The 27,787-nt window shown below is 43.3% G+C and overlaps 3 protein-coding genes across 13 annotated transcripts in view; 2 read left to right on the plus strand and 1 right to left on the minus strand.

The window, feature by feature from the left end:
- The window catches only part of mdn1 (midasin AAA ATPase 1), a 94,642-nt gene extending 70,814 nt beyond the window's left edge, over nucleotides 1–23,828 (plus strand). For 2 of the 6 annotated variants that reach the window (XM_028440380.1, XM_028440385.1), the window contains 41 exons: nucleotides 43–155; nucleotides 835–1,507; nucleotides 1,608–1,769; nucleotides 1,843–2,113; nucleotides 2,190–2,428; nucleotides 2,542–2,637; nucleotides 2,778–2,872; nucleotides 4,300–4,424; nucleotides 4,703–4,858; nucleotides 6,946–7,055; nucleotides 7,122–7,195; nucleotides 7,270–7,453; nucleotides 7,516–7,660; nucleotides 8,612–8,758; nucleotides 8,851–8,977; nucleotides 9,408–9,513; nucleotides 9,616–9,731; nucleotides 10,662–11,069; nucleotides 11,140–11,366; nucleotides 11,654–11,776; nucleotides 13,018–13,208; nucleotides 13,292–13,453; nucleotides 13,533–13,670; nucleotides 13,799–13,934; nucleotides 14,027–14,199; nucleotides 14,288–14,419; nucleotides 14,693–14,828; nucleotides 15,612–15,907; nucleotides 15,984–16,145; nucleotides 16,230–16,331; nucleotides 16,403–16,598; nucleotides 16,716–16,883; nucleotides 16,995–17,155; nucleotides 19,195–19,284; nucleotides 19,901–20,016; nucleotides 20,091–20,265; nucleotides 22,004–22,077; nucleotides 22,153–22,267; nucleotides 22,341–22,407; nucleotides 22,601–22,743; nucleotides 23,448–23,828. In XM_028440380.1, the coding sequence (XP_028296181.1) occupies nucleotides 43–155; nucleotides 835–1,507; nucleotides 1,608–1,769; nucleotides 1,843–2,113; nucleotides 2,190–2,428; nucleotides 2,542–2,637; nucleotides 2,778–2,872; nucleotides 4,300–4,424; nucleotides 4,703–4,858; nucleotides 6,946–7,055; nucleotides 7,122–7,195; nucleotides 7,270–7,453; nucleotides 7,516–7,660; nucleotides 8,612–8,758; nucleotides 8,851–8,977; nucleotides 9,408–9,513; nucleotides 9,616–9,731; nucleotides 10,662–11,069; nucleotides 11,140–11,366; nucleotides 11,654–11,776; nucleotides 13,018–13,208; nucleotides 13,292–13,453; nucleotides 13,533–13,670; nucleotides 13,799–13,934; nucleotides 14,027–14,199; nucleotides 14,288–14,419; nucleotides 14,693–14,828; nucleotides 15,612–15,907; nucleotides 15,984–16,145; nucleotides 16,230–16,331; nucleotides 16,403–16,598; nucleotides 16,716–16,883; nucleotides 16,995–17,155; nucleotides 19,195–19,284; nucleotides 19,901–20,016; nucleotides 20,091–20,265; nucleotides 22,004–22,077; nucleotides 22,153–22,267; nucleotides 22,341–22,407; nucleotides 22,601–22,743; nucleotides 23,448–23,633 (6,816 nt within the window). In that variant the 3' untranslated portion in view covers nucleotides 23,634–23,828. The remainder of the gene's footprint in view (nucleotides 1–42; nucleotides 156–834; nucleotides 1,508–1,607; nucleotides 1,770–1,842; nucleotides 2,114–2,189; nucleotides 2,429–2,541; nucleotides 2,638–2,777; nucleotides 2,873–4,299; nucleotides 4,425–4,702; nucleotides 4,859–6,945; nucleotides 7,056–7,121; nucleotides 7,196–7,269; nucleotides 7,454–7,515; nucleotides 7,661–8,611; nucleotides 8,759–8,850; nucleotides 8,978–9,407; nucleotides 9,514–9,615; nucleotides 9,732–10,661; nucleotides 11,070–11,139; nucleotides 11,367–11,653; nucleotides 11,777–13,017; nucleotides 13,209–13,291; nucleotides 13,454–13,532; nucleotides 13,671–13,798; nucleotides 13,935–14,026; nucleotides 14,200–14,287; nucleotides 14,420–14,692; nucleotides 14,829–15,611; nucleotides 15,908–15,983; nucleotides 16,146–16,229; nucleotides 16,332–16,402; nucleotides 16,599–16,715; nucleotides 16,884–16,994; nucleotides 17,156–19,194; nucleotides 19,285–19,900; nucleotides 20,017–20,090; nucleotides 20,266–22,003; nucleotides 22,078–22,152; nucleotides 22,268–22,340; nucleotides 22,408–22,600; nucleotides 22,744–23,447) is intronic. The other 4 variants (XM_028440384.1, XM_028440386.1, XM_028440382.1 and 1 more) reach the window with 3 other exon arrangements.
- A 1,493-nt stretch (nucleotides 23,829–25,321) lies between these two features.
- Nucleotides 25,322–26,887, plus strand: lyrm2 (LYR motif containing 2). The gene is made up of 3 exons (XM_028440181.1): nucleotides 25,322–25,404; nucleotides 26,329–26,469; nucleotides 26,653–26,887. Exons 1-3 carry the CDS (start codon nucleotides 25,330–25,332, stop codon nucleotides 26,731–26,733), a joined length of 297 nt encoding a protein of 98 aa, XP_028295982.1. The 5' UTR covers nucleotides 25,322–25,329; the 3' UTR covers nucleotides 26,734–26,887.
- ankrd6b (ankyrin repeat domain 6b) overlaps nucleotides 26,865–27,787 on the minus strand; it is an 85,115-nt gene continuing 84,192 nt past the window's right edge. For 5 of the 6 annotated variants that reach the window (XM_028440159.1, XM_028440156.1, XM_028440153.1 and 2 more), the window contains one exon: nucleotides 26,865–27,771. In XM_028440159.1, coding sequence (XP_028295960.1) covers nucleotides 27,197–27,771 — 575 coding nt within the window. In that variant the 3' untranslated portion in view covers nucleotides 26,865–27,196. The remainder of the gene's footprint in view (nucleotides 27,772–27,787) is intronic. The other variant, XM_028440157.1, reaches the window with a different exon arrangement.

Consider the following 27,787-nt stretch of genomic DNA (forward strand, 5'->3'; position numbering starts at 1 on the left):
TTAGCTGTGTGCAGATGTAAAGTGTCTCCCTCTTTTGTCCAGTTGGCTGGACTGCAGGAGGAGTGGCGAGGGCGGAGTCTGTCATCTCAGCTAATGACCGGAGCAGAGCTGGAGGAGAGCAGCACCACTGATGGCCTCCAACATCCTCGGATCAGGTCGGAGCCTTCCCGTGTCAACAGATGCTCATTCTTCTCCATCCACTTTAGTCCTGTATCTGGATGCAACCTCCTGTATAATAAATATGATATAATAAATACATTCTGACCTCACTCAGGCAGACACCGGGTCTATTGGGTTTAACCATGAATGAAGCCATCCTTCTGCCTATCTTCAAGATCATAATAACAAAGTCACATGACTTTTGTATTTTCTTGTTGTTTTGTGTGTTTTTGGAGTTTTTTTTGTGAATTTCTCACTTATTGTACTTTTCTTTTCATCATGTGTGTTATTTGAGTCGTTTCATGTGTTTTTGTGTTTTTTGTTGCATTTGGTGTATGTAGTTGTCATTTGTGTGTTTTTAGAGTCATTTTGTCGGGGCACATGTGTCCCACAGAACATTAGTTGCCCATGAGCATCAAAAATGATCACCCCACCACAAACATCAAACTAGAACATTTTGGCTTTCACTTTAGTCTGATGTCCTAATATTATCTGTTGTGCAGTTATTTAAATGGTTAAAGATTTTGTTTAATTCTATTTTGTCCATCTAAAAGAAAACACATTTATGGTAAAATATATTATCAAACTGTTTAAAAACAATCGCTCTGAAATATGAAATAGTCTCTGGAGGTCAAAGTGAAGGTGCATGACGTGCTGTTTGTCACGTGTTCACAGGTATCTTTGGATCCGTATGCAGCAGATGAAGGAGCAGATAGCTGAGCTCTCTAGGAAACAGGCATGCCGCCCCCATGAGCCTCAGTACGGCCGACTCTTTCAGGAGCTGCAGCACTTCCTGTGCAGCATTGGTCAGGAGAAATCAGTTAAGGCCCTGCTTTCCCACCTGCTGAAGGCCCTGCAGGGTGGCGCCTCCTCCAAATCCAGAACAGCAGTGCAGAGCCTGCTGAAAGAGGAAGCCGTGTGGCAAAACTCCCTACAGCGTTTCTGCCACAGGCTTCTAGAAGAATATCCTCTCTATCCGGATGTGGTGGGGCCGATTAGAACTGGCATCTTCCTGCTTCGACATGGAATGAGGCTGGTGGCCTCACAAGTGACTGCCTCTCTCACTCCAGTTCCAGGTCTGGCCAAACTGGTGTCCTGCCTGTTGGCCTTTCCCTCCACAGTGCCCAGCCTGCAGTCCTACCTTGCCCGAGCTGACTTCCTGTGCTCCAGGATGTGTATGGACATTCTGGGCAGCCTGGGGAAGCTTCTTCCACAGCAGGACCTGGAGCTAGTGGTGCCCCAGTCCTGCACCCTGCTTGTGAATGCTCTGCTGTTTGTGCAGTGTCACGCCCTGTCAACAGGGGAGTTCAGTCCCCAAGCACGCAAGCTTTTCAGGCACATCTGTCAGGTCAGACTGCAGCCACACTGTGTGCCATGCAGCTGCTGCTGTCCTAAAATTGCACTTTGTAATGTGTAGTAAAGGAATGTGTACGTTTCTTGTGTTTCAGGCTTTGGTGAATGAGTGGGACGAGCAGGAGAGACGGAAGACTGAGAGAGAGCAGAGCGAAGCCAGTCTCTATCGAAGCCGCAGCCGACTGCATGGCTCAGGGCTGACTGAGGATGAGCAGGAAGAGAGAGACTTCAGACAGCAGTTTCCTCTTTTTGACCAGGTATCACCACACAAACTCACACAGCACTACATAAACCATGTGATCTACATGGCTCCAACTCTGTTTTCCCCAGGACTTTGCAGACATTACTGCTCAGCCCAGCCTGGAGGCTCCAGCAGACTCAGGGCTGCAGGAGAAGCAGGACAAAGCTCAGGAGGACAGCTTGTCTGGGACCACCATGAACACTGTGGTCCTGGTGCATCAACGCTTGTGCCTGGGATACGCCCAATCACTGTGGTATCACAGCAAAGCTCCTGCCAATCGCAGTAAAGAACACATCCAAGCCCTGGTATCCGCCTATCAAATAGCATCACCTGTGATGTCCAGGTTTTACCATCTGATTGGTTCGTAGCATCACCTTACAGGTAAAGAAATCAATCAAAGGCAAAGTTATCTAAGTGAACCTGTTTCTATCTTTAGATTGTGAAGTGGATCAGCTGCTGACCGGCAGTGAGCTGCTGCTGGCTACTCTCCTCCAGAACACAGTGCAAGGCTCCAGGAGTGATGACGGCCTGTGTGTCTCTGCTGAAGGACCGTACGACTTCTACCAGCAGCCCAACATGATCGAGGCCCGCCTCTGCCTGCCAGTGTTGGATCAGCTGTATGCTGCTGTGAGGCAGAGGCTGGACGAGTGGCCAGAGCACCCTGCACTTATACAGGTCAGTCTAGCAGCAAAATGGATCAACTTACAGATTACCATCACATCCAGCATCGAGCATGTGTGTGTGTGTGTGTGTGTGCCTGTGCGTGTGTGCCTGTGCGTTATCTGCAGCTGACTGTGGTGATGGACAGACTCAAGTCTTTCAGCTTGGCCAGCCCTTTGGCCAAGTTCCTCAACGGTCTGGAGATCCTCCTCAGCAAAGCACAGGTCAGTTTTTCTTGATGCTGTTTTTATAATTTAGGTACGTTAAATAGGCCATTAATCCAGAAAAAAAATAATAATAATCTTGTCTTGGATGGAACACAATGTTGGCCTTTCTCATCTCTGTTTTCTGCTGCCCTTTTGAGGACTGGGAGAACAATGCCAGCCGCACAGTGTCTCTGCGGAAAGAACTGGAACCACTCACCCAGCTCATCATCCAGTGGCGTAAACTGGAACTCAGGTATGGATCAGTCATGCTCTTGTTTGTTTTTATACTGCAACAAAACTGTCAACATTTGTCACACTAAGGGGCAGTAGTTCTGCCCCTTAGTGTGACGTTAAGATCTCAAAAAAGAGCGCAGCATCTCTATGGAGGCACTATTTCCTTCACTGATGCAGGATTTGCTACGATTGCAGGGCTAATCCACCAAATGCAGACATTGTTGAGATAGAGACCCTATTTCAAGGAGGATTTGGCCTGTGTATAAAATGTTCAACATGGAGAATGGAAAACAGCTGAGTGGTTTTGCAACGGAGCAGCGGTTCATTTCTCTCTCTGCTCTGTGCAGATAACGACACACTTAATTATTTTAGTGAATATGCTGAATTAATTTAATTATGCACCTACACCATTATTAAAAAGTAAGTTGTTGTTGTTGGAATGGACTTAGAATACAAATATATGCATTTTAATGTCTGTAGGGATTTTAATGTTGCATTCTTGAAATACCCTCAAAACGGGCACCTTCCTTGACAAAGGCCAGAAACAGTCCTTTTAATGTATTGATGACATTGTGTTTGAGCTGCTGAAGCAAAAAAGAAGCACTTGAAGATGCAGTAGTTGACCAGCAAGAGTTTTGCTTCGATAGAACACGTCGCTCAGCAGTTTTATTACCATGCCCCTAGAAGGTTGTGGCTCTATGTCCGTGTGGTTTCAGATGAGCATAAAAAGGACCTTGTATATCTTCCGGTGACACTAAGCAATGTTTTATGTCTTTAGAATCTTAAAATGCAATTTCTTTTGGGAATAAAACACATCTTTACCTGTATATTGTTGGACACAAAAATCTAAACAACAGTTTATTCTTCAATATAAACGTATGCAAACAAAGCATAAAACAGTGTCGTGGATCGAGCGCTAGACTTTAAACATAACGTCATATCTGCGATCCTATGATTTGCTTTTAATGAAATGCACATCGTCTGTTTTTAATCTCACACACACACACACTGTCAGTATAGAGACATGGCAGAGTAGACGTAATAACAGAAAAACACACCTTTTGTCAGTGATTGGACTCATGACTCACGTGTGGTGCAGCAATGAAAGAAAAAAATGAAACCCTGGCACTTTTTTGACAATCTCGGTTCTCTCTTCGACTCAATCCATTGTGGAAACAACTGCTGCGCCGCTCTGCAAAAAGTTGAAAAATTATTGTATCGACCAGAAAAAGCAAATACCAGGGATTATGTTTGGAGCGGACCAATCACAGCGTATGCAGTCTGCGTCATCACGACCCGTAGTCAGGATTTTTGGGAGGAGAGTGATTGCGTGTGGTTAGTAGATGCACTGCAGCGTCTGTCAGAGCTCGTAGTGGCGTTTGTACACCTTTACTCTAATCTGTATCAGCTGTTTGTAATGACAATGTTTCATTTGGTTTGTGTTAGTTGTTGGTCGAGCAGTCTGGACAATGCAATGAAGCGACACACTGAGAAGTCCAACAAACACTGGTTCTCCATCTATCAGCTGGTGGAGAAATATCTGCAGGAGCAGAGGACAGAAAACCACGCAGGTATGTACAGACAGCAGTGGAACAGGATTTACTATATTCATTAATACATTTCTATATATACAAACAAAGCAATGCTAAAGAGAAACAACTGGAATAACAAACTTTTGTGTATCTTTTTCTGTGTGGTTAGTAGAATTAAAAATAAAGTTGTATACTAAACAACATTCACTTAATTTAGTGTGTAAATACCCTTTAAAAGTCTAAACATGGTGCAGCTGTGTAAATGCTTGTAGATGTTTGAGCAAACTGTCTGAAGTTCCTGTTGTTCCTTGTTCCAGGAGGTGAGGAGACAGAGACACTGTCCCTGTCCTCAGTGTCCTCCTCCCTGCAGGCCTTCATGGAGGGCTCCACCCTGGGAGAGTTCCACACTCGCCTCAACATGTTGCTCAGCTTTCACTGCCATCTGCTGCTGGTGCCCAGCCAGCCTGGAAAAGGTCAGCCATTTTATTCTACACATTCAGGGCCACATTCACTAAGATCTCAAATAAAGGGTGGTAATCCAGTTGCTTCCCTAAATTCTTTAGTGATGCAGTTTCCTCTCCTCCTGCACGGCGTTCACTAAGATTGCAGCAATGATTACTGCACAATACCGACCCATTTAAATTAGCGTTTTGCTCGTTTTATATGGAGACGTCAGTGCGCACAAGCACACTGACATTTGAGGAAGTTAAATTTGAGGCAGCTGGACCTCTCTGTCTGCTGCACAAACAGAAACAGAAAAAGAAATAGAAAACTAAATAAACAAATTAAGTTTTCAACAACAACTTTAAAACCTAATTATGTTTTTCCCCCTAATTTAATCTGGGTGCTCCACCAGGACCTTTTAATTTGCTATATTCAGTGCATGCAAAATAGGCAGATTTGGCCAGAAACTGTCCTATTGATCTGCCATTGATCTGTGTTAATGCAACAACACAGTCTGTAAATCAGTCTGCATTCTTTGAAGATTAACCATCATCCAGCGCAGGTCTCAGCAGCACTTTGTCACATACGCTCTTATATGTCACCATCAGTGATCATGCATAAATTACGGATCTGATCTGCTGATTCTGGCCTGATATCAATACGACACGAGACTTTGACATTCTAAACAAGGTGAGAAGGGAGATCAGTGGAGCAGTGAGTCTTAAGCGAAATCGATTCATGGTCATATCCATATATCCATCTCTTCTCTTTTTTTTCTCTCTCTCTCTCTTTCTCACACACACACACACGGAGCCTTTTTTCCACCTCTACTGTGTTTTCTGTCCACATTTACGGCAGTGATGATGTCTGCGTGTGTGTTTGCACCTCTTTCTCAGTCGTGGTATTTTCTGGTACTAAATCAAACAGCAAACAGTTCCAGATTTCATGAATCGTAATGTGTCCCCTGCATTCATTTATTTTCATTCACTCATATTTTTGCTCCCACTGGGAGATCCGCCTTCTATGCATATTCATCAGAGGAAAACGCTCTAAATGGAATGAGTACACATTAGGGAAGTGCAGTGGTGCCGCACACCTGATTCCTTGGGCTTTGTAATTCCTTATTAGTGCGTTAGGTGATGTTTGCACACGTTTTAATACCCTTAAACCTTCAGTGAATCTAGCCATGAGTGTTGACACTCTTTAATCTTTGGATTCACATGAAGCCGAAAAGCTCAAACATACTCAGGCTTATTAAGTACCACAAAAACTTGTCTGCGTACCTGGTGTCACACAAAACATCGTTGAGCGGACAGTCCACTCTACGAATGTCCACTCAAGTATGTTTGAGCCTTAACTTTGAGTATTGTCCATTTGGATTTGTTGTTATGGTCCAATAAAACAGTTTTTCCCATTAGAAGGAATGCTTTGAAACATTTATAAATCAATTTCAGTATAATAAAATACCCTTTTAGGCAAGTGTTTGAACATTTTTTCTACAAACCAACAAAAGCTTTTGCTCTGACTAAAAACTGGATGAAAATGTCAAATGCATAAAACCAGTGGTTCTAAATTCGAACAACTGGTAGTTTCATAGTAATGCATTACAAATATAGAAATCTGAAGAAAGTTGTACTGGGAATTTATTTCTTTTAGTGAAATGTACGTTCTTTATTTTGAGTTAGCGCATTCGGCCTAGTCTTTACGAACTAATGTTATAGTCACAGCAAGGAATTTAGGAGAGCCTGTTGACACAGGGCAGTGATCCTGAAGGCAGCATCAGGCTTTTCTTAAAACAGAGCAACAAAATAAATTGGGGAGAATATATAGTTTGTTCCGATTTATTATAATCCGACTAAAGCAGATTTGGGTGACTGGCAGCCCGGGTCTTGTTTAGTGCCGCCTCAAATTAAATACACAACATGACTCCGGAAACGCACACAATGACACATCTCACACATTGTGATTGAACACATAACCTGTGACACAGATCTGAACTGCATTTGTTGCAAAAATGTCTTTGAGAAAAGCAGAGAGAAGCTCATTATGTGCTCAGTGTTCTCATACAGTGTGTTGAAGAAGTTGATGCTATGTTGTTGGTTTTCTCCTGTTGCAGAGAACCTGTCCAGTCTCCTGTGGAACCTGCACAAATACTACAGCCAGTTCTCTGACGTCGTTCACAGCAGAGTCTCCCAGCTCAGGCTGCCTATTGAGAAGGAGCTCAAGGTACAGCGCTTGTTTCATCGCATTTATCCTGCAAAGCTCTGTTTCATGTGATGATATGTTTTTCAGGACTTTGTTAAGATCTCCAGGTGGAATGATGTCAGTTTTTGGTCCATCAAGCAGTCCGTGGATAAAACCCATCGGTCAGTAAGAAGACCGTCTAAACATTAGCTTCAAATATACAGCTGTGAACAATGGGTTATTTTTCCTCCCGTAGAACTCTCTTCAAGTTTGTGAAAAAGTTTGAAGAAGCTCTGAACAACCCGAGTGTCCCTGCTCTAGTAGAACAGGGTAGTAGTGCACACATGGACAGTGTGGACTCCACCTCAGAAGAGACTCCCATCCATCGGGTTCATCAGGTGTTAAAACGCAGTCTGCCTGCAAAGGCTGTAACTCCGCAGGTAAAGCACATATTTGAGATCTGTTTCCTGTTGTTTCCTCACTCAGTTGTTGTGTACATTAGGATGGAATCCCAGAAGAAGGAATAGACCCATCCTCTCTACAAGGACGACTCCCTGTTCTGAGTAGGAAGATGCACAAGTTGTGCATCCAGCTGCTGAAGAAAAATCCTGTTCTTGAACTGGCTGAAGACCTGGACAGCTTCACAGGTAAACTTTGTATGGCATCAACAATATCTGAGCAATAAATGACAGATATCAGTCTCTGCAGGATCTTCACTTCAAGATTCCTTGATTTTGTGACCAATTATTGTGTAGTTTAGAGGAATTTTGTAGTGGGTAGTTGCAGAATTTTGAGAAAAATTAAAAGTTATTTCACAGTTTAAAAATGACTGCAGTCTTGTGATAATGGCACGGGAAAACTGCGAGTCCTGGCAAATATTGTAGGGTTTTTTGATCTACAACTGATTTTTTTGGTAATTTACTCAATGGTTCATGATTTTTCTGTTATTTTAACCTTATGTGGGGCACATTGGATTCCCTAAACGTGTGATTTGGCCCATGGACCTTGAGTTTGACACTTCTAAGCAGTGTGTCCTTTCGTGCAGCTACACACAGAAGGGCATGTGTTTTGATTCTACAGGTGACGGATTGAGGGAATTAAAGTTCTTTTCTCTTCTTTCACTTCTGTACAAGCATTAAATACAAATACAAAGATTTATTAAATAGTGTTTGTCTTTTTCAGTTGTTATATTTGAGGGAGTTTGCCTTTTGAAGAAACGTTTAAAAAAAAAACAGGACTTTTATTTTGAAGGACGTTTATTTATTTGAATTGTTTTTTTTTTTCTTTGTGCAAAAAAAAAATCCAACCACGATGATAAGAACAGGCGGTCGTCCCACATTACATGTTAGAGTGCCTATCGGGCCACAAATGTGTCCAAGCCCGAACCTGACCAGAGCCTGACCGACGAGCACTAAGAGGCAACATTTACACGTTAACACAGGGATCACGCTGATGTGACCAATTATTTCTAAATAACTGTCCAAACCAGCCTCAGGTCTGTCGGGTCCCCTCGGGCTTGGGTCGGATATCCATCCTAATGCATGTTGGTGTTGTCAGTTGAAGCAACCTCTGAGTGATTGTATGGGTTTTGTCTCCAGGGGAGATCATCAGTAATCTGAGAGAGCTGCAGAGCATCAGCGTGGACACCTCCATGGAGAAAGAGAAGCAGAAGTCTGAGGTGAAGCACATCCTGCAGCAGAAGCAGAGAGCTCTGTCTGACCTCTTCAAGATGCTCACAGAAATAGGTGTCCTCTCCTCTCCCCCTCACACAGCCCTCCATCACTGTTGTTGTTGTTCACTGGGATTGACATGGAAGTCCATGTGTCTGTGCTTTCAGGTCTGTCCTACCGTAAAGGCTTGGCTTGGAGTAGAAGGGCTGACCCTGAGAGGACGTTGTGCCTACCTCCACTGGAGCTGAGCACGGCTCTGTCTGCTGTCAGGAACCAGGAACAGGCTGAGAGCATGTAAATATATGCTGCATCAACAGAACAACATTAACATTAAGCAACGTGGCATCACTTCGGTTTTATTAATCACCATTTATGTTAGTGCAATATCAAAAAAATTAGGCCCTAAACGTTAAAAAAGAAAGCTGAGATACTATTTAATGATTCAAGATTGCTCTTTATTGTAGCGAGACTTTAGTCAGCCCTGCCTCAGCCGCTACATGTTTTTATACAGCACCTTCACGATGGTGCATAATCAGCCACAGTGCAGCCTTTGTCTGTTATCAATCAATCATTACTTCTGCAGACTGTTTAGTGTGAAGCCTAATGTCAGAATATAAAACAACAAGCACAACAAACATGTTTTTAAGGAGGTTTCAAAGAATTCAGCTCCCACTTTACTCAGAAACAGCTCACGTCTGAAAAGCTGCTCTCCTCTGTGTTGAAGGCTGTTTACAGAGATGATGACTGCATGGGATGGATGTCAGAGGTACTTTTACCGTTCGTGGGCTCGGAGAACAGCCCTGCAGACAGCCTTACAGCAAGCTGCTAAGGTCAGTCCCAGTGTGGTCGTTTAGACTAGAGCACTGATTCATTTTCCCACAGCTTGGATTTTGATCGTGTGCATGTGCGTGTGTGTGTGTGTCATGTGACAGGAGCTCGGCCTGGGGAACATTGAGCGCTGCCGAGGTTTCTCCTCTCACCTGTTTAAAGTGCTGCTCAGACAGAGGCGACGACTGGCAGTCCTCACCCAGCACTGGGTCCACCTCAGGTCAGTGTGCTGATCAGGACTCTCTGTTTCTCTCTGCGTGTGTTGGCACTTCAGTAGGTAGAAAATATTCAATTAGAATCAAAGCCTCTGCTTTGTGTTCAAAGGTATTAGTGATTAATACTAGTCCTATGATGCAATGCATTCATGGATTTTGTGTTTTGAAACCATTGGTTTTAGACAAAGTTTAAGACACTATTGTCTAATATAATTTACCAGTACATGTATGGATGCACCGAGTATTCGGCCACCGAAAATATTCAGCCGAATATTGCGAAAAAAGCAACATTTGGCCATCGGTTTAGTGAGTTAAAAGCAAACATCCCCATCGTTTCCTCCTTGCACTACACCGGGTCTCACTGCATAAACTGGTGTAGCATTAGCACGGAGTGCTAACAGCTGATGTGTGTAAACAATGGGTCCGTGGCTCCAAGCAGTGACTCCCAACATGATCAGCAGCAGAAAAAGTGGTGCAGTTTGGGCGTCCAGTAGTGTAGTCTACATTTACATATATGGCAATAAAGTATAATATATATTTTATATTAAACCGCAGTGTTTTAGCTGTTAAACAGTTGGAAAGGGAGGAGCTCACATTCTAGGACGCGTTAGCTGACGTCACCTTACCAACGTAGGAAAATCCAACTCGCCCGTTTAGAGCTGACTTTTTACAAAATGTGGAATAACAAGGGAGGGAGGAAACTCTGAACTTTGGCCCTCTGAATGAGGCTAAAGGGATGTATAGCACTGTAGCAAAACCATTATAAAGTGATTTTTTTCCATCATATCTCACCTTTAAAGTGCTTCAGTTTTTTTTGTTGTTGACCCACTTGTGTAATTATGTAGAAATATACAAATGTCAGTTTACTGAATTCTCCATTTTGAAACTGATAAGCCGTGTGTGTCTGTGTGTGTCTGTGTCAACGCTGTCTTCAGGAGGTTAACTAATAGTGTCAAAGGCTTAGAGGACTCTATCCAGAGCGGTGATGGTGAGCTTAGCGGTACGCTACCCCCCCAGGCCTCGCTCCATGACTGGTTGTGCCGGGGGCAGACCATTACAGCCCAGTGCACCGTGCTCCTGCAGCAGCTGCTCTGGCTGCTGCGCTGCTGTCCAGAGGAAGCCCAGCAGCAGGAGAAAGAGGGCGAGTGCAGACAGAACACCCTGAGGTGTCCATCCCCGCTGGTGAACCAATGCCAGCCCCCAGGCTGCCTGATGAGGAGGGGGGACGCTCCATGGAGCCAGCTGCAGCAGCGCATCACTACCATGCTGCAGCAGACCCAGACCCTGAAGGTGGAGCTGGACGCTGCGTCTCAGCAGGCCTCTGAGGACCTTCTTCACACATGGTGAAGTACAATCTCAGAGGTTTCACAATAAACCAAACCTGTTCTTCAACAGCCTTTTCTCCTCCCACAGGAGGCACTTCTCTGTCTGCTGCTCAGCTTTTGAGCAGCTGGAGGCTGTGGGGGCTTCTATGGCCTCCATCGAGAAGCTCTTCACACCCACTGAGACAGGCAGCTGTGCTGACAGTCAGCCTGCTGTAACCCAGAGCCTGCAGTCTGTCAGAGGACATGTGGAGGCCATCGTCTCGGAGTTCAGCAGCTGGAAGAGCCAGCTGCTCTCAGTGGGACACCAGCACACAGGTGTGTGTGTGTTTTCATCAGCTGTAGTTTGACATGAGCAGCTTTCCCAGTAACCACAAATATTCCTGAAAGTGTTTTGAATAAAATCAGATAGATTGGGAAGTTATCCACAACTACACAACGTTTTCTAAGTCTCTATTACCTGTTATTTCTTTGAGTTAAATGTTCTGTATTAAGTCAATAAAGTATTTTTTGACCTGTTGATGTAGATGAATGTTGTCTCTGAGCCTCAACTCACACTAAGGTGAAATAAAGGCATCAGTTATTTATTCTGTGTAATACAACAGTTTGTTTTACAGATCAATCATCTTTCACTAATGACTTCTCTGCTGCGGTGGAGGCCAACATCAACACAGTGTTGTGTGCTGTGCAGACTCTGGTGAAAAGAAGGCCTGAACAGGACACCACAGGTGAGATTGAAACCATAGAAATGAGCTCATCACATGTTTACAGGCTTTACATCAATGGGTTTAATTCAAACACTGTGTGCTACAGTAAAATAAAATTTTAAAAATATTTTTACAGATTTTGTCTGAAATGTTCTAGTTGTTCCTATTTGGAGATCAGTGCTTAAAATAACACCTTGCATGGAGGCATAATCTTAAAGATGCGATTAATACATAATAATAAATTATCAGGATAGATCAAGAAAAGTAATAGTAAACCCAGAACATAATAATACTCTGAGACAAAAAAGAGCAGAGAATCACGTTCTTTATTAAAATACAAATATGTTGGTTTTAGTGTTTTAGATTCATGCAGCTCAGTTACAGTCAGTGTCTCAGGTACAATATAGTAATAATAAAGTCTGCTAAAATATTAGTGGTGGGACTAAATTAAAAAAAAAAATGTAATTAATTAGAGACTTTGTAATTCATGAATCTTGATTTATCTAGATTAATCGCCTGTCAATATTTGACATGACAAGCAACGTTTTTCAGGTTAAATTGATTTGGTTTATGACTGAATCAATGAGAACAACACATGAGCTTAAACAACAAAGTTGTGTTTTTTATTATCACTGTGTGATAACAATGCAATATGAATAAAGAATGTTACGATTGCAAAGCACAAACATCATGCTTTTAAATATTTATGTAAACTTTCTGAAGCAAATTTGTTTTTGTGTAATAAAATAAAAAACAGCACTTAGTACAGAACATTCCAGAGAGAAGTAGAAACTGAACAGTGCAAAATAGTAAAAATATCTGTGGCATGAAATAAACAGAGCAACTAATGAAGGTGATGAATTTAGTTTGAAATTGTCTCCATAGCTTCATTCAGTTCATAAGTTGGGAACGTTGTCCGTGCTAGCTGCTACATGTTTAGCATTGAACAGCTTTGATACTCGGCAAACGTTTTCTTGCACATTTTGCACACAACTAATGCCCACGATGGAGGGGAACAACTTCTCCTCAGGTTCTCCCATTTCTTGTATTGTAGTCTGTGCATCAATATTATGGGTATACGGGGAACTCGTGAAATAAAAACGGTTCTGCGGTGCTTAGAATGCAAAAAAAAAGCGATTAACGTGATAAAGTCCCAGCCCTAGAAAATATTGACCCCATAATATAATATCTTTGTTCCTGTGTATGTATATATATATATATCAGCTGAATGTTTATTCTTTACCTGTCCATGATTTTTCAAGTCGTTGATAAAGGTGTAAAGGAGGAGGAGCCTATGGAGGATCTGCTAAAGCCCGGTCACCTGACTCGACTACTGGAGGCAGATGTGGAAGCAGATGTTGAGGCGCTGCGTGTTGAAGAAGTCTGTGTGGGGCTGGACGGGCTGCTGGGGCTGCTGAGGACACACAGGGATGCGTCTCCACCTCAAATCCAGGTGCTCCTTCCTGTCTGTAGGACAAGCCTTGGTTTGAGCTGCTGACTTTTCATGTGGATGCTGTTGTGGATGTGTGTGTCCAGGAGGTGAACTGGGCGTGTCAGTTGCTGGTGCGTCTGCAGCCCCTGCTGGGTGTCTACTCTCACCTGGTGCGGCACTACCTGGCTGTGTCACTGGGAGCCCACAGGAGCACCGGCAAACTGCTCTCTGTCCTGGCCAGCATCTTCACTGAGCTCGCACAGAAGGTATGGACTCAGCCACAGGCTGTGCTTTTTTCAGATACTGACGAGGACAATCAAAGACATGCTCAAATGTGTCCCTCAGGGTTTCTGTCTGCCTCAAGAGCTGATGGCTGCCGCAGATGGAGAGGGAGCCACTGAGTTTCACGACTACGAAGGTGGAGGGATAGGAGAGGGCGAAGGCACCAAGGACGTCAGTGACAAGGTCGAGAATGAGGATCAGGTGAGCAGTGCCTTTTTAAAGCCCTAACCAACGAGGAATGACCTGTATTTGCAGACTGACAAGAAACCTCAGCGTGTCTAACACTGACACATCGAACGAGTAGATCTGAGTTTTCCTGTGTTTTTCAGGTGGAGGACACACATCAGGAGGGACAGGAAAAGGAGGAGCAGCAGGACAAGGGCAACATTAAGTCTGAAGACAACGCCATTGAGATGTCTGAGGACTTTGATGGCCAAATGCATGATGGGGATGAAAATGAAGCAGGTTTGTTTATCTTTAAGGATCCTTAGCCCTGATTACAGATTCATGTTGAACACCAGGATGAAGACTTCTCTCCTCTTCTGTTTGGACTGTAGGTGATGAAGACGATGAGTCGGAGAAGGAGAATGAAGATGAGCTGGACAAAAAGATGGGCGACCTGGGTGAAGGCCAGACGGACACTCTGGATGAGAGAATTTGGGGGGACGATGAGGATGATGAGGATGAAGGCAGTGAGAAAGAGGAGGAGTCTGGTCAGGGCATGGACCAGGTACGTCCACGTTAGCACTGAAACTATTCACTGAGTGTGTGTTGTGGCTCTCTACGTTTGATTGGGATGTGATGTGTGAATTTCTCAGGGTGAGTCTCAGTTAGTGGCCAAAGACGACAACGTGGATGCAGCCGAGTCCAACAAAGACCAGAAAAACCAGGATGAAGACAAGCAGATGGATGAGGAAGACAAAGAAAAGATTAATGAGCAAGGAGATGAGGTACCTGATATAACACACACACACACACTGAAGTCCAACTGCAAGAACCAAATCAACATTGTAGTTTCTTTAGTAATTACCGATTGGCTGGTTGATCTCATCATCCTGTGGTTCTCCTGCATGTATCAGAGCTGCACTACTCTCAGGGCTTTAAGGCTCTTATGACTCAATCCCAGCGTGATAAGCTGCTCCAAAGACGACCTAACAATCAGAGATCCACTACATTTCTGTGTCTGAAAGTGAGGTCTGACCTGTGCGCTTGCTGTTCCTTAGAGGGACTTTGATGAGAATGAGGTGGACCCGTATCACGGAAAGCAGGAGAACAAGCCTGAGCCTGAGGCCATGGATCTGCCCGAGGATCTCAAGCTGGACCAGCAGGACGGTGACGACGGAGACGGGGAGGACGCAGGTGATGCTGAGACCTGCTAATCAAAGTGTTTTCACTGTAGGAGGATGCAGCACAGACTGGATGAATCATTGTTCACAGTAGCCTCTCAAACATATACGTTCAATCATTAAATCCATTGGTCACATGGATAGAGTTGTCCAGTCATTACCTTTCAAACTATCACTCTTGTTCATGAGGAACCCAGAAGTCCAGAAATAAAATGATCTTTCAGACCTTAGAGGATAGCTGCTTACTTACCCACTATAGTATATTACTATATACTATTATATTTTGTATATTTCTTTTATGACGGATGTTCTTAATGCCTGTGCCGTGACCCAAAATTAGGTTGCAGAAAAAAAGCAACATTAAGCTAAAAACATTGAATCACATATTTTGACTTCTCTCCTCCCACAACCTGTGAAACGAGAAACTAAAATGATGTAGATGAAATCTAGTTTTTATTATATCTTTTTAATTTTAATTTATTTGGAATTTGATAAAAAAAACTACACTGTAAAATCAGTGCAGACTATTATAATAGTGACTATTCCTTATGTTCTGCTGCCCTGCTGTGATATTCTGTATGATCTCAGGTTTAACCTGCTCCATAATTTTCCCTCAGTTTGGCTCTTTGTTTGAAATTGATGTTAGAATCACTGTATTTATTATCAAGTATGTTTAAAAATTGTAATCGAATGGTTCCTAGATTATGACACCTTTAAATGTTGCCATTACGTATTGGTCTTGTAATATTTGTGTTCTCTTAAAATCTTTGTTTCTACATTGGCCGTGACCTTTCAGAGGAGAATCCTCTAGACATTGACGACAAAGCCATGGAGCTGGATGAGAAGGAGAGTGAAGAGAAAGAAGGAGGGGAAGAAGAGAAATCAGAAGAGAGCGGAGACATGAATCCAGAAAAGGAAAATAATCCAGAGACCAAAACTGAGGAGGAAGAGGAAGGTGAGGATAAAGCAGGGGGTGAGGAAGGCTCTGCTGAGCAGGAGGAAGAAGGAGAGGAAGAGGAGGAGAAAAGAGATACAGAGACAGGGCGGGACGAGGACAGGAGTATTCCTGATGACAAAGGACTTCAACCAAAGGTGTGAATGTAAACCGACGCCTCACCTGAGCTGGTTTACTTCTCTCATCTCATGCTCTGAGCTCTTTTTGGTGCAGGAGGAAAAAGAGAAAGAAGAGGAGGAGGAGGGAGAAGAACGGCCCGAGGCGGGCGAGAGGAAGGAGCACAACACTGCAGGTCAGACTGGAGAGGAGAACATTCAGAGCAGCAGTGCTGTGGAACTGGCTGGAGAGGCTTCAGAGAGAGAAGAGGCCAAAGAGGTGAAAGCCTGATGACTGCATCACATGACATGACATCACCACCTCACACTCACACCTCATACCGAGTGTCCTCTGCTTTATCAGGAACATGGCAGTGGAGCAGCTGATGCAAACCAATCAGAAGGCCACCAGTCTAAGCTGACGGCCCGAATGGCCTCGCAGTCCCAGACTGAGAGCCGCACACAGGTACTCTTCAGCTCTACACTCCCTTTAACATGGAATATATATTTATTCTAATTCCTGTTTCCTCACTACAGAGCTTTAAGAGGAAACCAGGCCAAGCAGACAACGAGCGGTCGACGGGCGACTACAACGAGCGCATCAACAAACGTCTGCGCACGGTGGAGAGCAGCAAAGATCGCACTGAGGACAGGATGAGTGACGCACAGCAGGAGTCTGAGCTCTATGAACACATGAAGCAAGGGGAGACGGGATACGACACACAGACATACGGTCAGCCATCACACACGCACGCACATACACACACATGCACGCCTCTGCACCTCAAAGTTTCACCAGAATTCATCCATTGAACTGAATGGATGAGTGTGCATGTGCTCTTTCCGTTAGATGTTGCCAATGCAGAGCAGCAGAAAGCAGCAGGGCCTCATCAGGACCAAGATGAAGATCACAATGATGATGTTGCTATGGAGACTGAGAAGGAAGAGGAGCTCCAAGCAGCTAAGACTCAGGAGCTGAAGCCAGAATCACTCGATACTCCAAAGGCGTCACTCAAAGGTTTCAGCGTTTCTCTTCATTTTGTTTGGATCCAAAGACTTCCTGACAATGTTCTGAACATCTGTTTGTATGAATATGCTGATGAACCCATTCACTTTTCTGACTGTTCAGGTGTGGACAGTGAAGAAATGGAGGTTCAAAGGCAGTTGAATGAAGAAGAAGAGGAGGACAGATGGAGGGATCGACAGCAACTCAGAGATGAAGAGCGAGCAAAGAGAAGCTCAGAATCCACCATTCATACCAATCCAGAGCTGCTGCTGCTGGACACAAAGGTTCATACACACATTCCTTAGCATTGATTCACTGTTAATGTTTTTTCCTGATTTATTATCCAGAGATATTAGAGTTTGCAATCAAACCTCAGCTTTAGTAGAAATATGTGGTTGAAGCTGCAGTTTTGGAGACTCTTTAAAGTCATTAATGAATTCTCACTCAGGTTGATTAACTTCATTTCCTGCTCTCGACACACTTAAAATCTACCATTAATGGTCAAAGGAGCTCATAATTGGTTTTTGCATCTAAACAAGCTGCTGACCAATGCCATTTAATGCTCTCATGGCAGATCACGAGGAAAATGGATTTCAGAAGGAAGTAGAGACGCTCGTTAGTGATGGAGGCCAGAAAACGTCAAATAGTTTTTGTTGTATCAGTATAAAACGAAATATGAACGGGGTCAAGAAAACTTGGATATTTATGATTGCACAGATTTAAAAGTCTATGTAGGGCTGCAACGATTCCTTCAGGTCCTTAAATTCATTGATCACAAAAAGTGATCAATGACATGTACATTTTTCATTGGTTGGTATTATTAAGTGATTGGTGTTATTTTCTGTTGGATATTTAAAATTGTCATTTAAATCAAGCTTAAAGCTAGGGTAAGGGATTTTTTTTCAAATGCTCTTTTTAAGTTTTTGGTGGAAATTGTCTTTATGTCCTGACAGAAATTAAGATCTTATGTGCCCTGAAAAAGGAACGAAGAAAATCTGTCAATTGTAGCAGCTGTAAACCTTTAATAACTTCGACCAATGAAAAAAGAGGTTTTTTTTTTTTTTAACCAATAACGTCTCCCTGTCTCCCTGCACGTTCTTGATCCCTTGCATGAACGAGCACACACACTCAAAGCGTGTCACCGGTGACGGACTTAAAACAGAATTTTTAAGTAATATTTTTTAACATATACTGTATAATGATAAAGTTTATTGTTTACTTACTGCTGAATGAGACAATAGACAGCAAAGTTTCTACACAATGCAAGCAATGAGATGAGGTCTGCTTCTGGAGAACCGGCGCTCGTGCATGTGAGTGAGACGCAGCACAGAGGGGAGGAGCTAGGGGGATAAAGGCGGGGCCACTGGGGAAGCTACATTCAAAGTCATGCTAGCTTTCGAAAATCACCTAACCTGCCTTTAAGTATATTTTATCTGATTAACAGATTAATTGATAAATGGTAAATGGACTTGATTTATATAGCGCTTTATTCCCACACTGAAGCAGTCTGAAAGCGCTTTACATATCAGCTCATTCACCCAATCACTGGGGTAGAAATGGGGTTGAAATGTCATCTGAGTTGGGAATAGTTTCAGGTAACTGGCCAGTCTGTGGTCTACTCACACCCTGGAAGAGCGGGAGGTCCTCCACCGCCACACAAGGAAGTACATCTGCCACTTTAGCATTGCAACGTATTGTCACTGGTCTCTGTGTTGGGTTAAGGATCTTCATAAATGGTAAATGGACTTGATTTTATATAGTGCTTTATCACCACACTGAAGCAGTCCCAAAGCACTTTACACATCAGCTCATTCACCCATTCACTCTCACATTCACACACCAGTGGGACAGGACTGCCATGCAAGGCGCTAGTCGACCACTGGGTGCAACTTAGGGTTCAGTGTCTTGCCCAAGGACACTTCGACACATAGTCAGGTACTGGGATCGAACCTCCAACCTCTCGATCAGAAGACGACCCTCTACCACCTGAGCCATGGTCGCTCTCGATGATAGAATAATTGATTACCAAAGAATTTGATAGCCCTCCTGATATGTGAGGACAATAAATGATCGAGATGAATCAGGCTTCAATTCACTACCAGCGACTCCAGTTTCCAATGCCTCATTAATTCATGTTTCAAAAGTCTTCTTAGGCCAATCTGGCAACGTGTGTGTGTGTGTGTGTGTGTGTGTGTGTGTGTGTGTGTGTGTGTGTGTGTGTGTGCGTGTGCGTGTGCGTGTGCGTGTGCGTGTGCGTGTGCGTGTGCGTGCGTGCGTGCGTGCGTGCGTGCGTGCGTGCGTGCGTGTGTGTGTGTGTGTGCAGAGAGAAGAGCAAAACCTGGAAGAGATGAGGAGGGAGATGGAGCTTCAGCTGGAGGCCTGGCACAGAGTTCCTCCAGGCACTGAGGAGGAGGTGAAACTCATCACCAACACTTTCATCACATCCAGTGTTTCTGGTTGAACTGCCAGTCGAGCTTTTTAGTTTCTGTTTTCTGCTCTCCTCGGTCTACTGTGACATGTCACGTTATCTTTGAACAGATGTTACAGCACATGTCAGCTGGGCCACACTCAAAAACATCCACATTCACCGTTTTCACATGCTTTTATCACTGCCCTTATTTTGCTCTACGTCACACATTCAACACACAAAAGCCGTGTGGATAGTTCTTTAAAGACAATAAATTCACTGGTATATGTGATTTTTTTCGTTTGCTTTTCCTTTCTTGTGAGAAAGATGTAAAGCTTAGTGATCATGTGTTAAAAGCTGCTCGGTGATTTTGTTCCAGCTGTAAATTAAAGGGAAAAACTCAATTAATGGTAAATCACAGTGTATTGTTGAGTCGAGCAGTGGGAGTGGGATTAGTTGCAGCGCCCCATATAGTTTTTGGTGGTACCTCCATGTTCACCTCTATTTGCCACCAAACAACAAACAAAAGACAACAGATCTGTTATTTTGTTCTGACAGTCAGTGCCTGCGACAGTTGCTGCTGTTATGGACAGTATTTTTTAGCTTGTGCGTGTGTTTCCAGGAGGGACGAGCAGCATCCATGTGGCACCAGTACCAGGCTCTGAGCTCGGCTCTGTCCCAACAGCTGTGTGAGCAGCTTCGCCTCATCCTGGAGCCAACACAGGCCGCCAAGCTCAGGTCGGTGAAGCCAATCCCACTCACGTCACCCTGTTTATCTGTTTGACACAGTGTGTGTCCTCTTCTCTCCTCAGAGGAGATTACCGTACAGGCAAGCGTCTGAACATGAGGAAGGTGATCCCTTACATTGCCAGTCAGTTTCGCAAAGACAAGATTTGGCTGAGGAGAACCAAACCCAGCAAGAGAGACTATCAGATCTGCCTGGCAGTAGACGACTCCTCCAGCATGGTGGACAACCACTCCAAACAGGTCCGAGAAGCTCAGGCTTTGTTGTTCCCTGACAGTGTGGGCCTCTGATTGGACAAAATAGAAAGTCACAGCTCGTCTTTTTTAGTTTTACTTTTCCTTTTTCTGAGTCACGTTCGTCAATATTTGTAACATTTGAAACATTTTATCTGAATAATAGAATCTCTTTCCCTTCATTGGAACAGTCAAGACATTAGTAGTAAAGAGATGATTATTTATACATTTCTAAGTCCAGATGGATTAAACAACTTAATTATATTGATTAAAACATCACCAATAATAATTTTATTACTTTTGTTTTCCATACATTCAGCCCAGCTGCTTCAGTCGCCTCTTTGGCAGATTTAGGGGCGGATTCACTTATGGTTGATGATTAAAATGTGTGCAAACGTCATTCAGGACTGCACGTGTTCAACACGTCACATTGTGCCCACAATCAATTTAGCACGTTTCCCTCTGAATGTATAATGTAGGCGGAGCAAAAAATGGGAGGTGGAAATGCAAATACAGTAATGCAATGGACGCAATGCAATTTCATAAAATCTGGAACTGTTTGCGGTGACTGTTTCTGCGCTGGAAAAAGTACTATTCACATTCAGGAGAAAACATACAGCTTTACACACAGATCTAACCTTTTTACTATAAGAAAATAATTTAAACAATAGTCAATATTTCACAGCCACTGAAAGAAAATGGAGAGTCAAGGCTCAAACATACTCGGGCGAACCCCTGTTCTGAAGAGAGCAGACTGTCCGCTCTCTTCAGAACTTACATACTTGGGTGCACCGCCATGTAGTAGTTTCCATTAAAATCCTACATGTCCCATAATTCTTGGCTTCTTCTCTGTAGTCCTTGTACTCCTGGGACGTGTTTTATGGTACGTTCACACCAAACGCGTTTCAGACGTCAAAATCGTGCCTCACGCCCGTAGTTGGACGCTTGTGCTCATTTAATACAGATGTTTGTCACTAGTGTTGAAGATGCATCTAGCGCGTTGAGGGGAGGGGCTTCTCTGTTGCTGGTGGTGTTCATAGAATGGATGATATTGTGGCGGTCAGTTATGTTCATAATTCACCCAGTGACTGTGAAGTGGTGGGGAACATTGTGTTGTCGGATGTAATTTGGTGTGACTGTGTGTGCACTGTGATGTCAGAGGGCTATAGAGAAGCGTGGTGAATAGTGAAAAGTTTAGAGTTCCTTGCTGAACACGCCGCCTGCGACCGCCGTTCATCGGCTTTACATTATCCAGAGTGGCTTGGCTTTATTTGCACCTCGGCGCCGTTTCTGGATTCACCAGAGCTGTGATTGGACGAGGGTCACTTTCAGCGCTACTTCCGTCTCTCCCGTGCCCAGTTTGACGACCTGCTGACCCGCATCGGCGCTCGCATCTCCTACCAGGACCCCAACTACAGGCACTCTATCCCAGCAGAAGAGTGCCTGTCCATCTGCCTCTGCCTCCGCCTCCGGTTAGTTTTTTTCTTTTTCTCATTATTCTGATCCGTCACGGTTGGGGAATGCTCCTGATTGGTCGACGCGCCGCGATACGCCCCAAAAGTTCAACAATCCCATCTCCAGTGTCGGCACCTGGTTTACTACCCTTTATTTCAGATCTTAGTGAATCCGTTCCTAAATGTTTTTTTATTGAAGTTTGAAGGTATTTTTGTGAAGATGTTTTTTTAAATTTGATATAAAGTGATGTTGATTGTAGCGCCCCCTCCTGTTCTTTGTGTGCACTGTGCAGCTGGCCTTTGAGTCCCTGTCAGTGATCATCAACGCGCTCACCCTGCTGGAGGTGGGACAGGTGTCCGTCTGCAGGTAACAGCGTCTTACTGTCAGGTGTGTGTGATGTAGTGGGCGGAGCTGAGGAATCTTTGCTGTTACTGTGTGCAGCTTTGGGGAGCAGGTGCAGATGCTGCATCCTTTCCAGCAACAGTTTAACGACGAGTCGGGCGCTCGGATCCTCCGCCTGTGTCAGTTCCAGCAGAAGAAGACCAGGATTGCACAGGTGAGACGTCAATCCTCTGGATTAAAGTCCCTGAGCTCCTGTTGGTTCACACTCACTCTGTGCTTTTCTTCAGTTTTTGGAGACGTCGACAAAACTGTTTGTAGCTGCTCGTCAGCAGGTGGCTGGACCCGTGAGCTCCGGTGAGAGAAAAACAGATTCTAGTTCACGTTTTAGTGTTTGAAACAGAAGAATATTAAAATAGCCAATAAACAAAGATGTGACGTGATTTACTGAACGTGGTGCTGAACACCAACAGTTTCATAGTGGCTTCACACACACCATCAATCATCAGCTCGTGTGTGTGTGTGTGTGTGTGCGCGTGTGTCCTCACAGAGACAGCCCAGCTGCTAGTCATCGTGTCTGATGGCAGAGGTTTGTTTCTGGAGGGGAAGGAGCGAGTTATGGCAGCTGTGCGAGCGGCACGAACTGCAAACATCTTCATCATCTTTGTGGTGCTGGATAACCCAAACTCACGGGTGAGAAACATTTGAAAGATCTTCTCCACCGCTCTGGTGTGTGTGTGTGTGTCTGTAACACTGAGCTGTGGCCAGTGTTAGGGTCAATTATGATTGTAATTGTGTAATTAGTAATTAATTACAATGCTGACATAATTCTACTTGTAGTCACAATTGAAAAAATCTGTTGCTGTTGTAATCATAATTGATTTGTAATTAAGTTCAGATAATTCACTTTCTAATTGTAACTGGCATTAACGTTCTATAGAAACTGTCATTTAAATTGTAATTACACGCTGAACTGGGGAACCATGTTACAGTTCTATGGTGTACACATACATAGTTAACAATTATTGAAATATGTTTCATATCAAGTTTACTTGTTAGTTCTCTTAAGGATCACTTTACCAATTTAAAATGAAGGGATATACCGACAGATACCCACACCAAAAATATTAAAACCAATATTTTCATTAATAAGGAAGCCTAACAATGTAACCAAGAGATAAAAACAAACAGAAAGCTAACACAAGTGGAAGGTTACTTTTTTTTGGATTTATGAAAGGCTCAGTAATTGTGTTTAATTATGATTGGACTTTAGTAATTGAGAATGTAATTGGAATTGACTTTTAGGGGAAAAATAATGATTGTAATTGAACATGGATAATTAAAGACGTAATAGTAATTTATAAATGTAATTGAATCCACCCTGGCTGTGACCACAGGACTCCATCCTGGACATCAAGGTTCCAGTGTTCGGAGGACCGGGAGAGCTGCCAGAGATCCGCTCCTATATGGACGAGTTTCCCTTCCCGTTCTACGTCATCCTGAGGGACGTCAACGCGCTGCCGGAGACTCTCAGTGACGCACTCAGGCAGTGGTTCGAACTGGTCACCGCCTCGGATCAGTGAGACCAGCAGAAGCTTCCAGTGCAAGAATGTGCCTTTGTTTTATCGTGTTGGTTTTGGACTCGCACACAGTTTGAACAGTGTTGTCGTCTCCACAGACGGAGGCTGCGATCATTCTCATTCATGTGAAATCTTTCTAAAAACAATCAAGTGTTGAACTGTGAAAAGACTTATTGTAACATTAAACATTGAACACATTCCTCTGCTTGGGTTTGTTTTTATTTGATTGACTTTATGCTCAACCTGTAGGACTAATTGATTCACTTTTTCCATGGAAACGGAAGCACTAGACACATGGTTAGGAAGTATCGGTAAACTTTAGAGAACAGGTTAAAAAAAAAGCTGCTGGTTTCATGTTTTTATTACCTCTGCCAAAAAGGTAATCATTTTATCAATGTTTGTTTGTCTGTTAGCAGGATCACATCAAAGGTGTATCTTTATTTGAAATGTATTTATGGAAAAATCCTTGAGATGCAACATCTTGTTTTCGAGGGCGACCAAGAACATATAACATTTCACATACAGCAAATTATGAAACACAAAACAACCAATACTGACAAAAACACAAATTTGCTCACAATCCGCAATCTCCCTCCACCTCACATCTCAGGGTAAATAAACACGCATAGATCTACACATGTTTACAGTATATAGATCTGCATACATCATACAACCAAATACAGCAGACGTACATATATATACACGGCAATACACATACATAAGCATAGGTCTGCACACACATTTATAGCTATATAACACATCTCTCTCTCTCTATATATATATATATTTTACTGTGTTGAGGGGAAAAAAACAAAGAATTTGTCATTAAAAAGATTCTGTTTTTAAGTAAGCAAATAGAGCTGTTCTAAAGGAGGTAAGGGACCTCAGTGATGGAGGCAGATGGTTCCAGTCTGAGGTAGCTTTGAAACAGAAGGACTTCTTTAAGGATGGGAGGAACAATAAAAGTTAAATACTCAGTTTCTCAAGTGATAAGTTGAGGAAAATTGGACAAAAAAAAAACCCATTTCAAAAATGGTGGCAAGGTGAAATGAATACATTTAAATGCCAGTTAAGTTGATTGTAGAGTTCACAATGATGAGTTCTGTATGGATGACATTTTAAAATGAATCTACACAAAAAGTTAAAACATTAGGCTGATGTTGTATGGTTATAGGTAGAATAATGGGGATAATGGCTTATGCTCCTTGGAATTAAATCTTTTTACGAGTTTATTTTTCACTCAATATTTATTTTGTGTTCCAACTCTAATTACTTGAACGAAAAATGTTTTAAGTCTTGTTTATTGTATCTTATTCAAATGAGAAGTTTTCCACTTGTTACAGTGTCATTAAAATTGTATATGTCAGTAAAAGTATTCTTTGGAGACAAAATGCTCAAGTTGCTTTTTTTCTTCCAGCTGCTCTCTTTTTAAACACAAGCTCTCATTTACAACAGAGATCCTGTAAATTATTTTTATTTGTGACAAGGAACAATGCACATTAATGGTCAAATATGTAAATGTGCCAGATTGTAGCCACGGGCTAGTTTCCATCTGTATGTAGGATTTTCCATCTATGCAGTGATGAAATGATCTTTATCCGGGAGTTAAAACATCAGTCAATGGTCACAAGGCAGATTATGGAACAGTAATACTGTTATTACTGCGGTACTCCGTCCACCAGGGGGAGACAAACCGTGAATGGGACTTAACATTGTGAGGCGCTCAGAGATGCCGGTGTCCAGGTTACCGCCTACAGCGCTGTCCTTCAAACAGGTCGGACATTTCATCTGTTTAAAGCTATCAGCAGCTGCAGGGGACATTTAATCTGTTCTAACAAAGAAATATATATGTTATATATAAATACCACAAGCTGAGACACTCACTCAGCCCTCTATCTGTTAGCTCCGAGGCTAACGCTGCCTGCCTCAGCTCACACACACACACCTAATGCCGCTTAACCCCAATAAAAGATGGAAAATTGCAAACAGATTAACATTGCATGTATTTTTACTAACTGCGATTTTAAAAGTTGGCGTGTTTGTTAAAATTAATGTAATAATCCACACTCGATAATATGTAGATAGTGTAAGCGGCCATGTTTGTTGTGAACCGGAAGCAGAAATGCAAAAATTGAATTACAGGAAGTAAACCGTGTGGTTTTTTTAAAAAAAATATAGTTACAGGAAAAAATGTTTTAACTTAACAGGATACAATAGTGTTTCCTGTATGGGGTTCGTATTAAAGTGTCTGCCTTTCGTGTGCTGCTTAAAGTTTGAATATTTAGTTTGGTCTGAATTCAATTTTAAAGAAATATTGAAACGAAGGTTTCTCTCCAGGTTTCATAACCATCTGTTCCCATTTTTACCTTTTTTTCCCCAATCATTGTTATATTGTTCTTTGTTGCTACTTTGTATTTACAGGGTGTTTGAATAGTGCTCATAAAAATATGTATTATTAATCACAAATATTTCAGCAACAAGTCCCCAACCTTTTGATATTAGTTAGCACAATGAACACATTATCAATGATGCCTCATCTTCATTTTTATGTGATTTTTGCCCTTGGCTTTCTTTGTGTTTGAAAATACAATTCCATCGTGGCATTTATAAAGTTATAATTGTAGTATTTAAGCACCCAGAGTACGTGGGGAGTGGTCACTACTCAGTCTATCTCTAACACACACACTTCCTTCCAAAGTTCCTGCAGAGGCAGAGGATTCTGGGACTCTACAGGGACATGCTGAGAACCATTCGAAAGGTTCCTGACGAGGCTGACAGAAAGTACCTGAGAAATTGGGCTCGAGATGAGTTCCAGAAGAACAAGAGTGCCACAGACCAGGTAAACATAAGTGTTTTACTCAGGGAAATAAAAAACTGACTTGGCTATTGTTGCATCTATGGGGAAAAAAGAACCCTGTTTGTTTTAAAATGGTTGTCTTCACTTTATTCATCATAAATGTCATTTATAAAGAACAAAGATAAATGTGAAATCAGGCTTGGCCGTCTTTCCTCAAATCTCCAGGACGCCATCCGCATGATGATCACACAGGCCAAAAACCACCTGGAGGCGCTGCAGAAGTCACTGGCTCTGGCTGGGAGTTAGCAGCTCTGTTCTGAGGTTACCATGGAGACAAGCACACCTCAGCAACCATGGATGCATGGACAGTAATGTTGGATTGTGCCCCTGGGTGCTGTCACTGTAAATATGTGTTAAAGAAGATACACATGCAGTAGTGATTTCTTTTTTTTATTAAAAAAAAAAAAAAAAAAAAATAGCTTTCCAGACGTCACTCAGTGTTTTTCATCTCACGGAGAGCTGACACATTAATACTGCTTCCATCATGTGACACAGGGAGACACTCTACCTGCCTGGGAGTGTGTGGGTGGTCACAAAGGACAGTGATGAGGGGCAGAATTTTCCTGCAAAACTCAGCATTTGTGTAAATGCTTTAAACATCAGATTTAAAAAAAAATGGGTGTATTTAATGAAAGACTGCCTAATGTATGGCTTCCAATCAGAAGCAATCTGATCAATTCCTGTGTGTGTATGTGTGTGTGTGTGTGTGTCAGCAGTCCTGCTGTCTCCTAGTTCTCAGCATGTGTAGCTCTTCCTCCAGGTAGGTGATCCGTTGGATGAGCGCCTCCTTATCAGCAGCTGCGCGCTGGTCGGCATGCCAACGAGCCTCCTCCACCTTCCTCTCGTACCAGCGCTCCATCTGCGTAGACACCGCCTCAAAGAAGTACTGTGTCACCTCCAGGGCGTGCATGTTGTCCTTCTCCTGAGCAAAGGAAGGCCCAGCGGGTTGCTCTCCAAACACCTCCAGGGTCCTCTCCCCTCCCCCCCTGGACTTAGTCCTGCTGTGTGAGTGCCTCTTGTGGATCTTCCCTCTGTCCCTGCCTTGCTCCTTGTCCGTCCTGCTGCTGCTGCAGCGTCGCTCTGTACTGGGGGACAGGCTGCTGGCCCGGTGCACTCGCCCCCCCGTGGCCCCGGAGTCCTGTTTGTCCTCCCCCTGCAGTTCCTGCTTCCTCCTGTGGGTGTCAGTGCGCACCAGCGGCCGCTGCTTTGGCCGGACCACAGGGGGGGATGTCAGTGGGCCTTGTGCTGTGGATGTGTGGATGATGTCTGCTTGATGTCCGTCTGCTGAATAGAGAAAGAC

The sequence above is a fragment of the Gouania willdenowi genome, chromosome 24, assembly GCF_900634775.1.
Source record: "Gouania willdenowi chromosome 24, fGouWil2.1, whole genome shotgun sequence".
NCBI lineage: Eukaryota > Metazoa > Chordata > Actinopteri > Blenniiformes > Gobiesocidae > Gouania > Gouania willdenowi.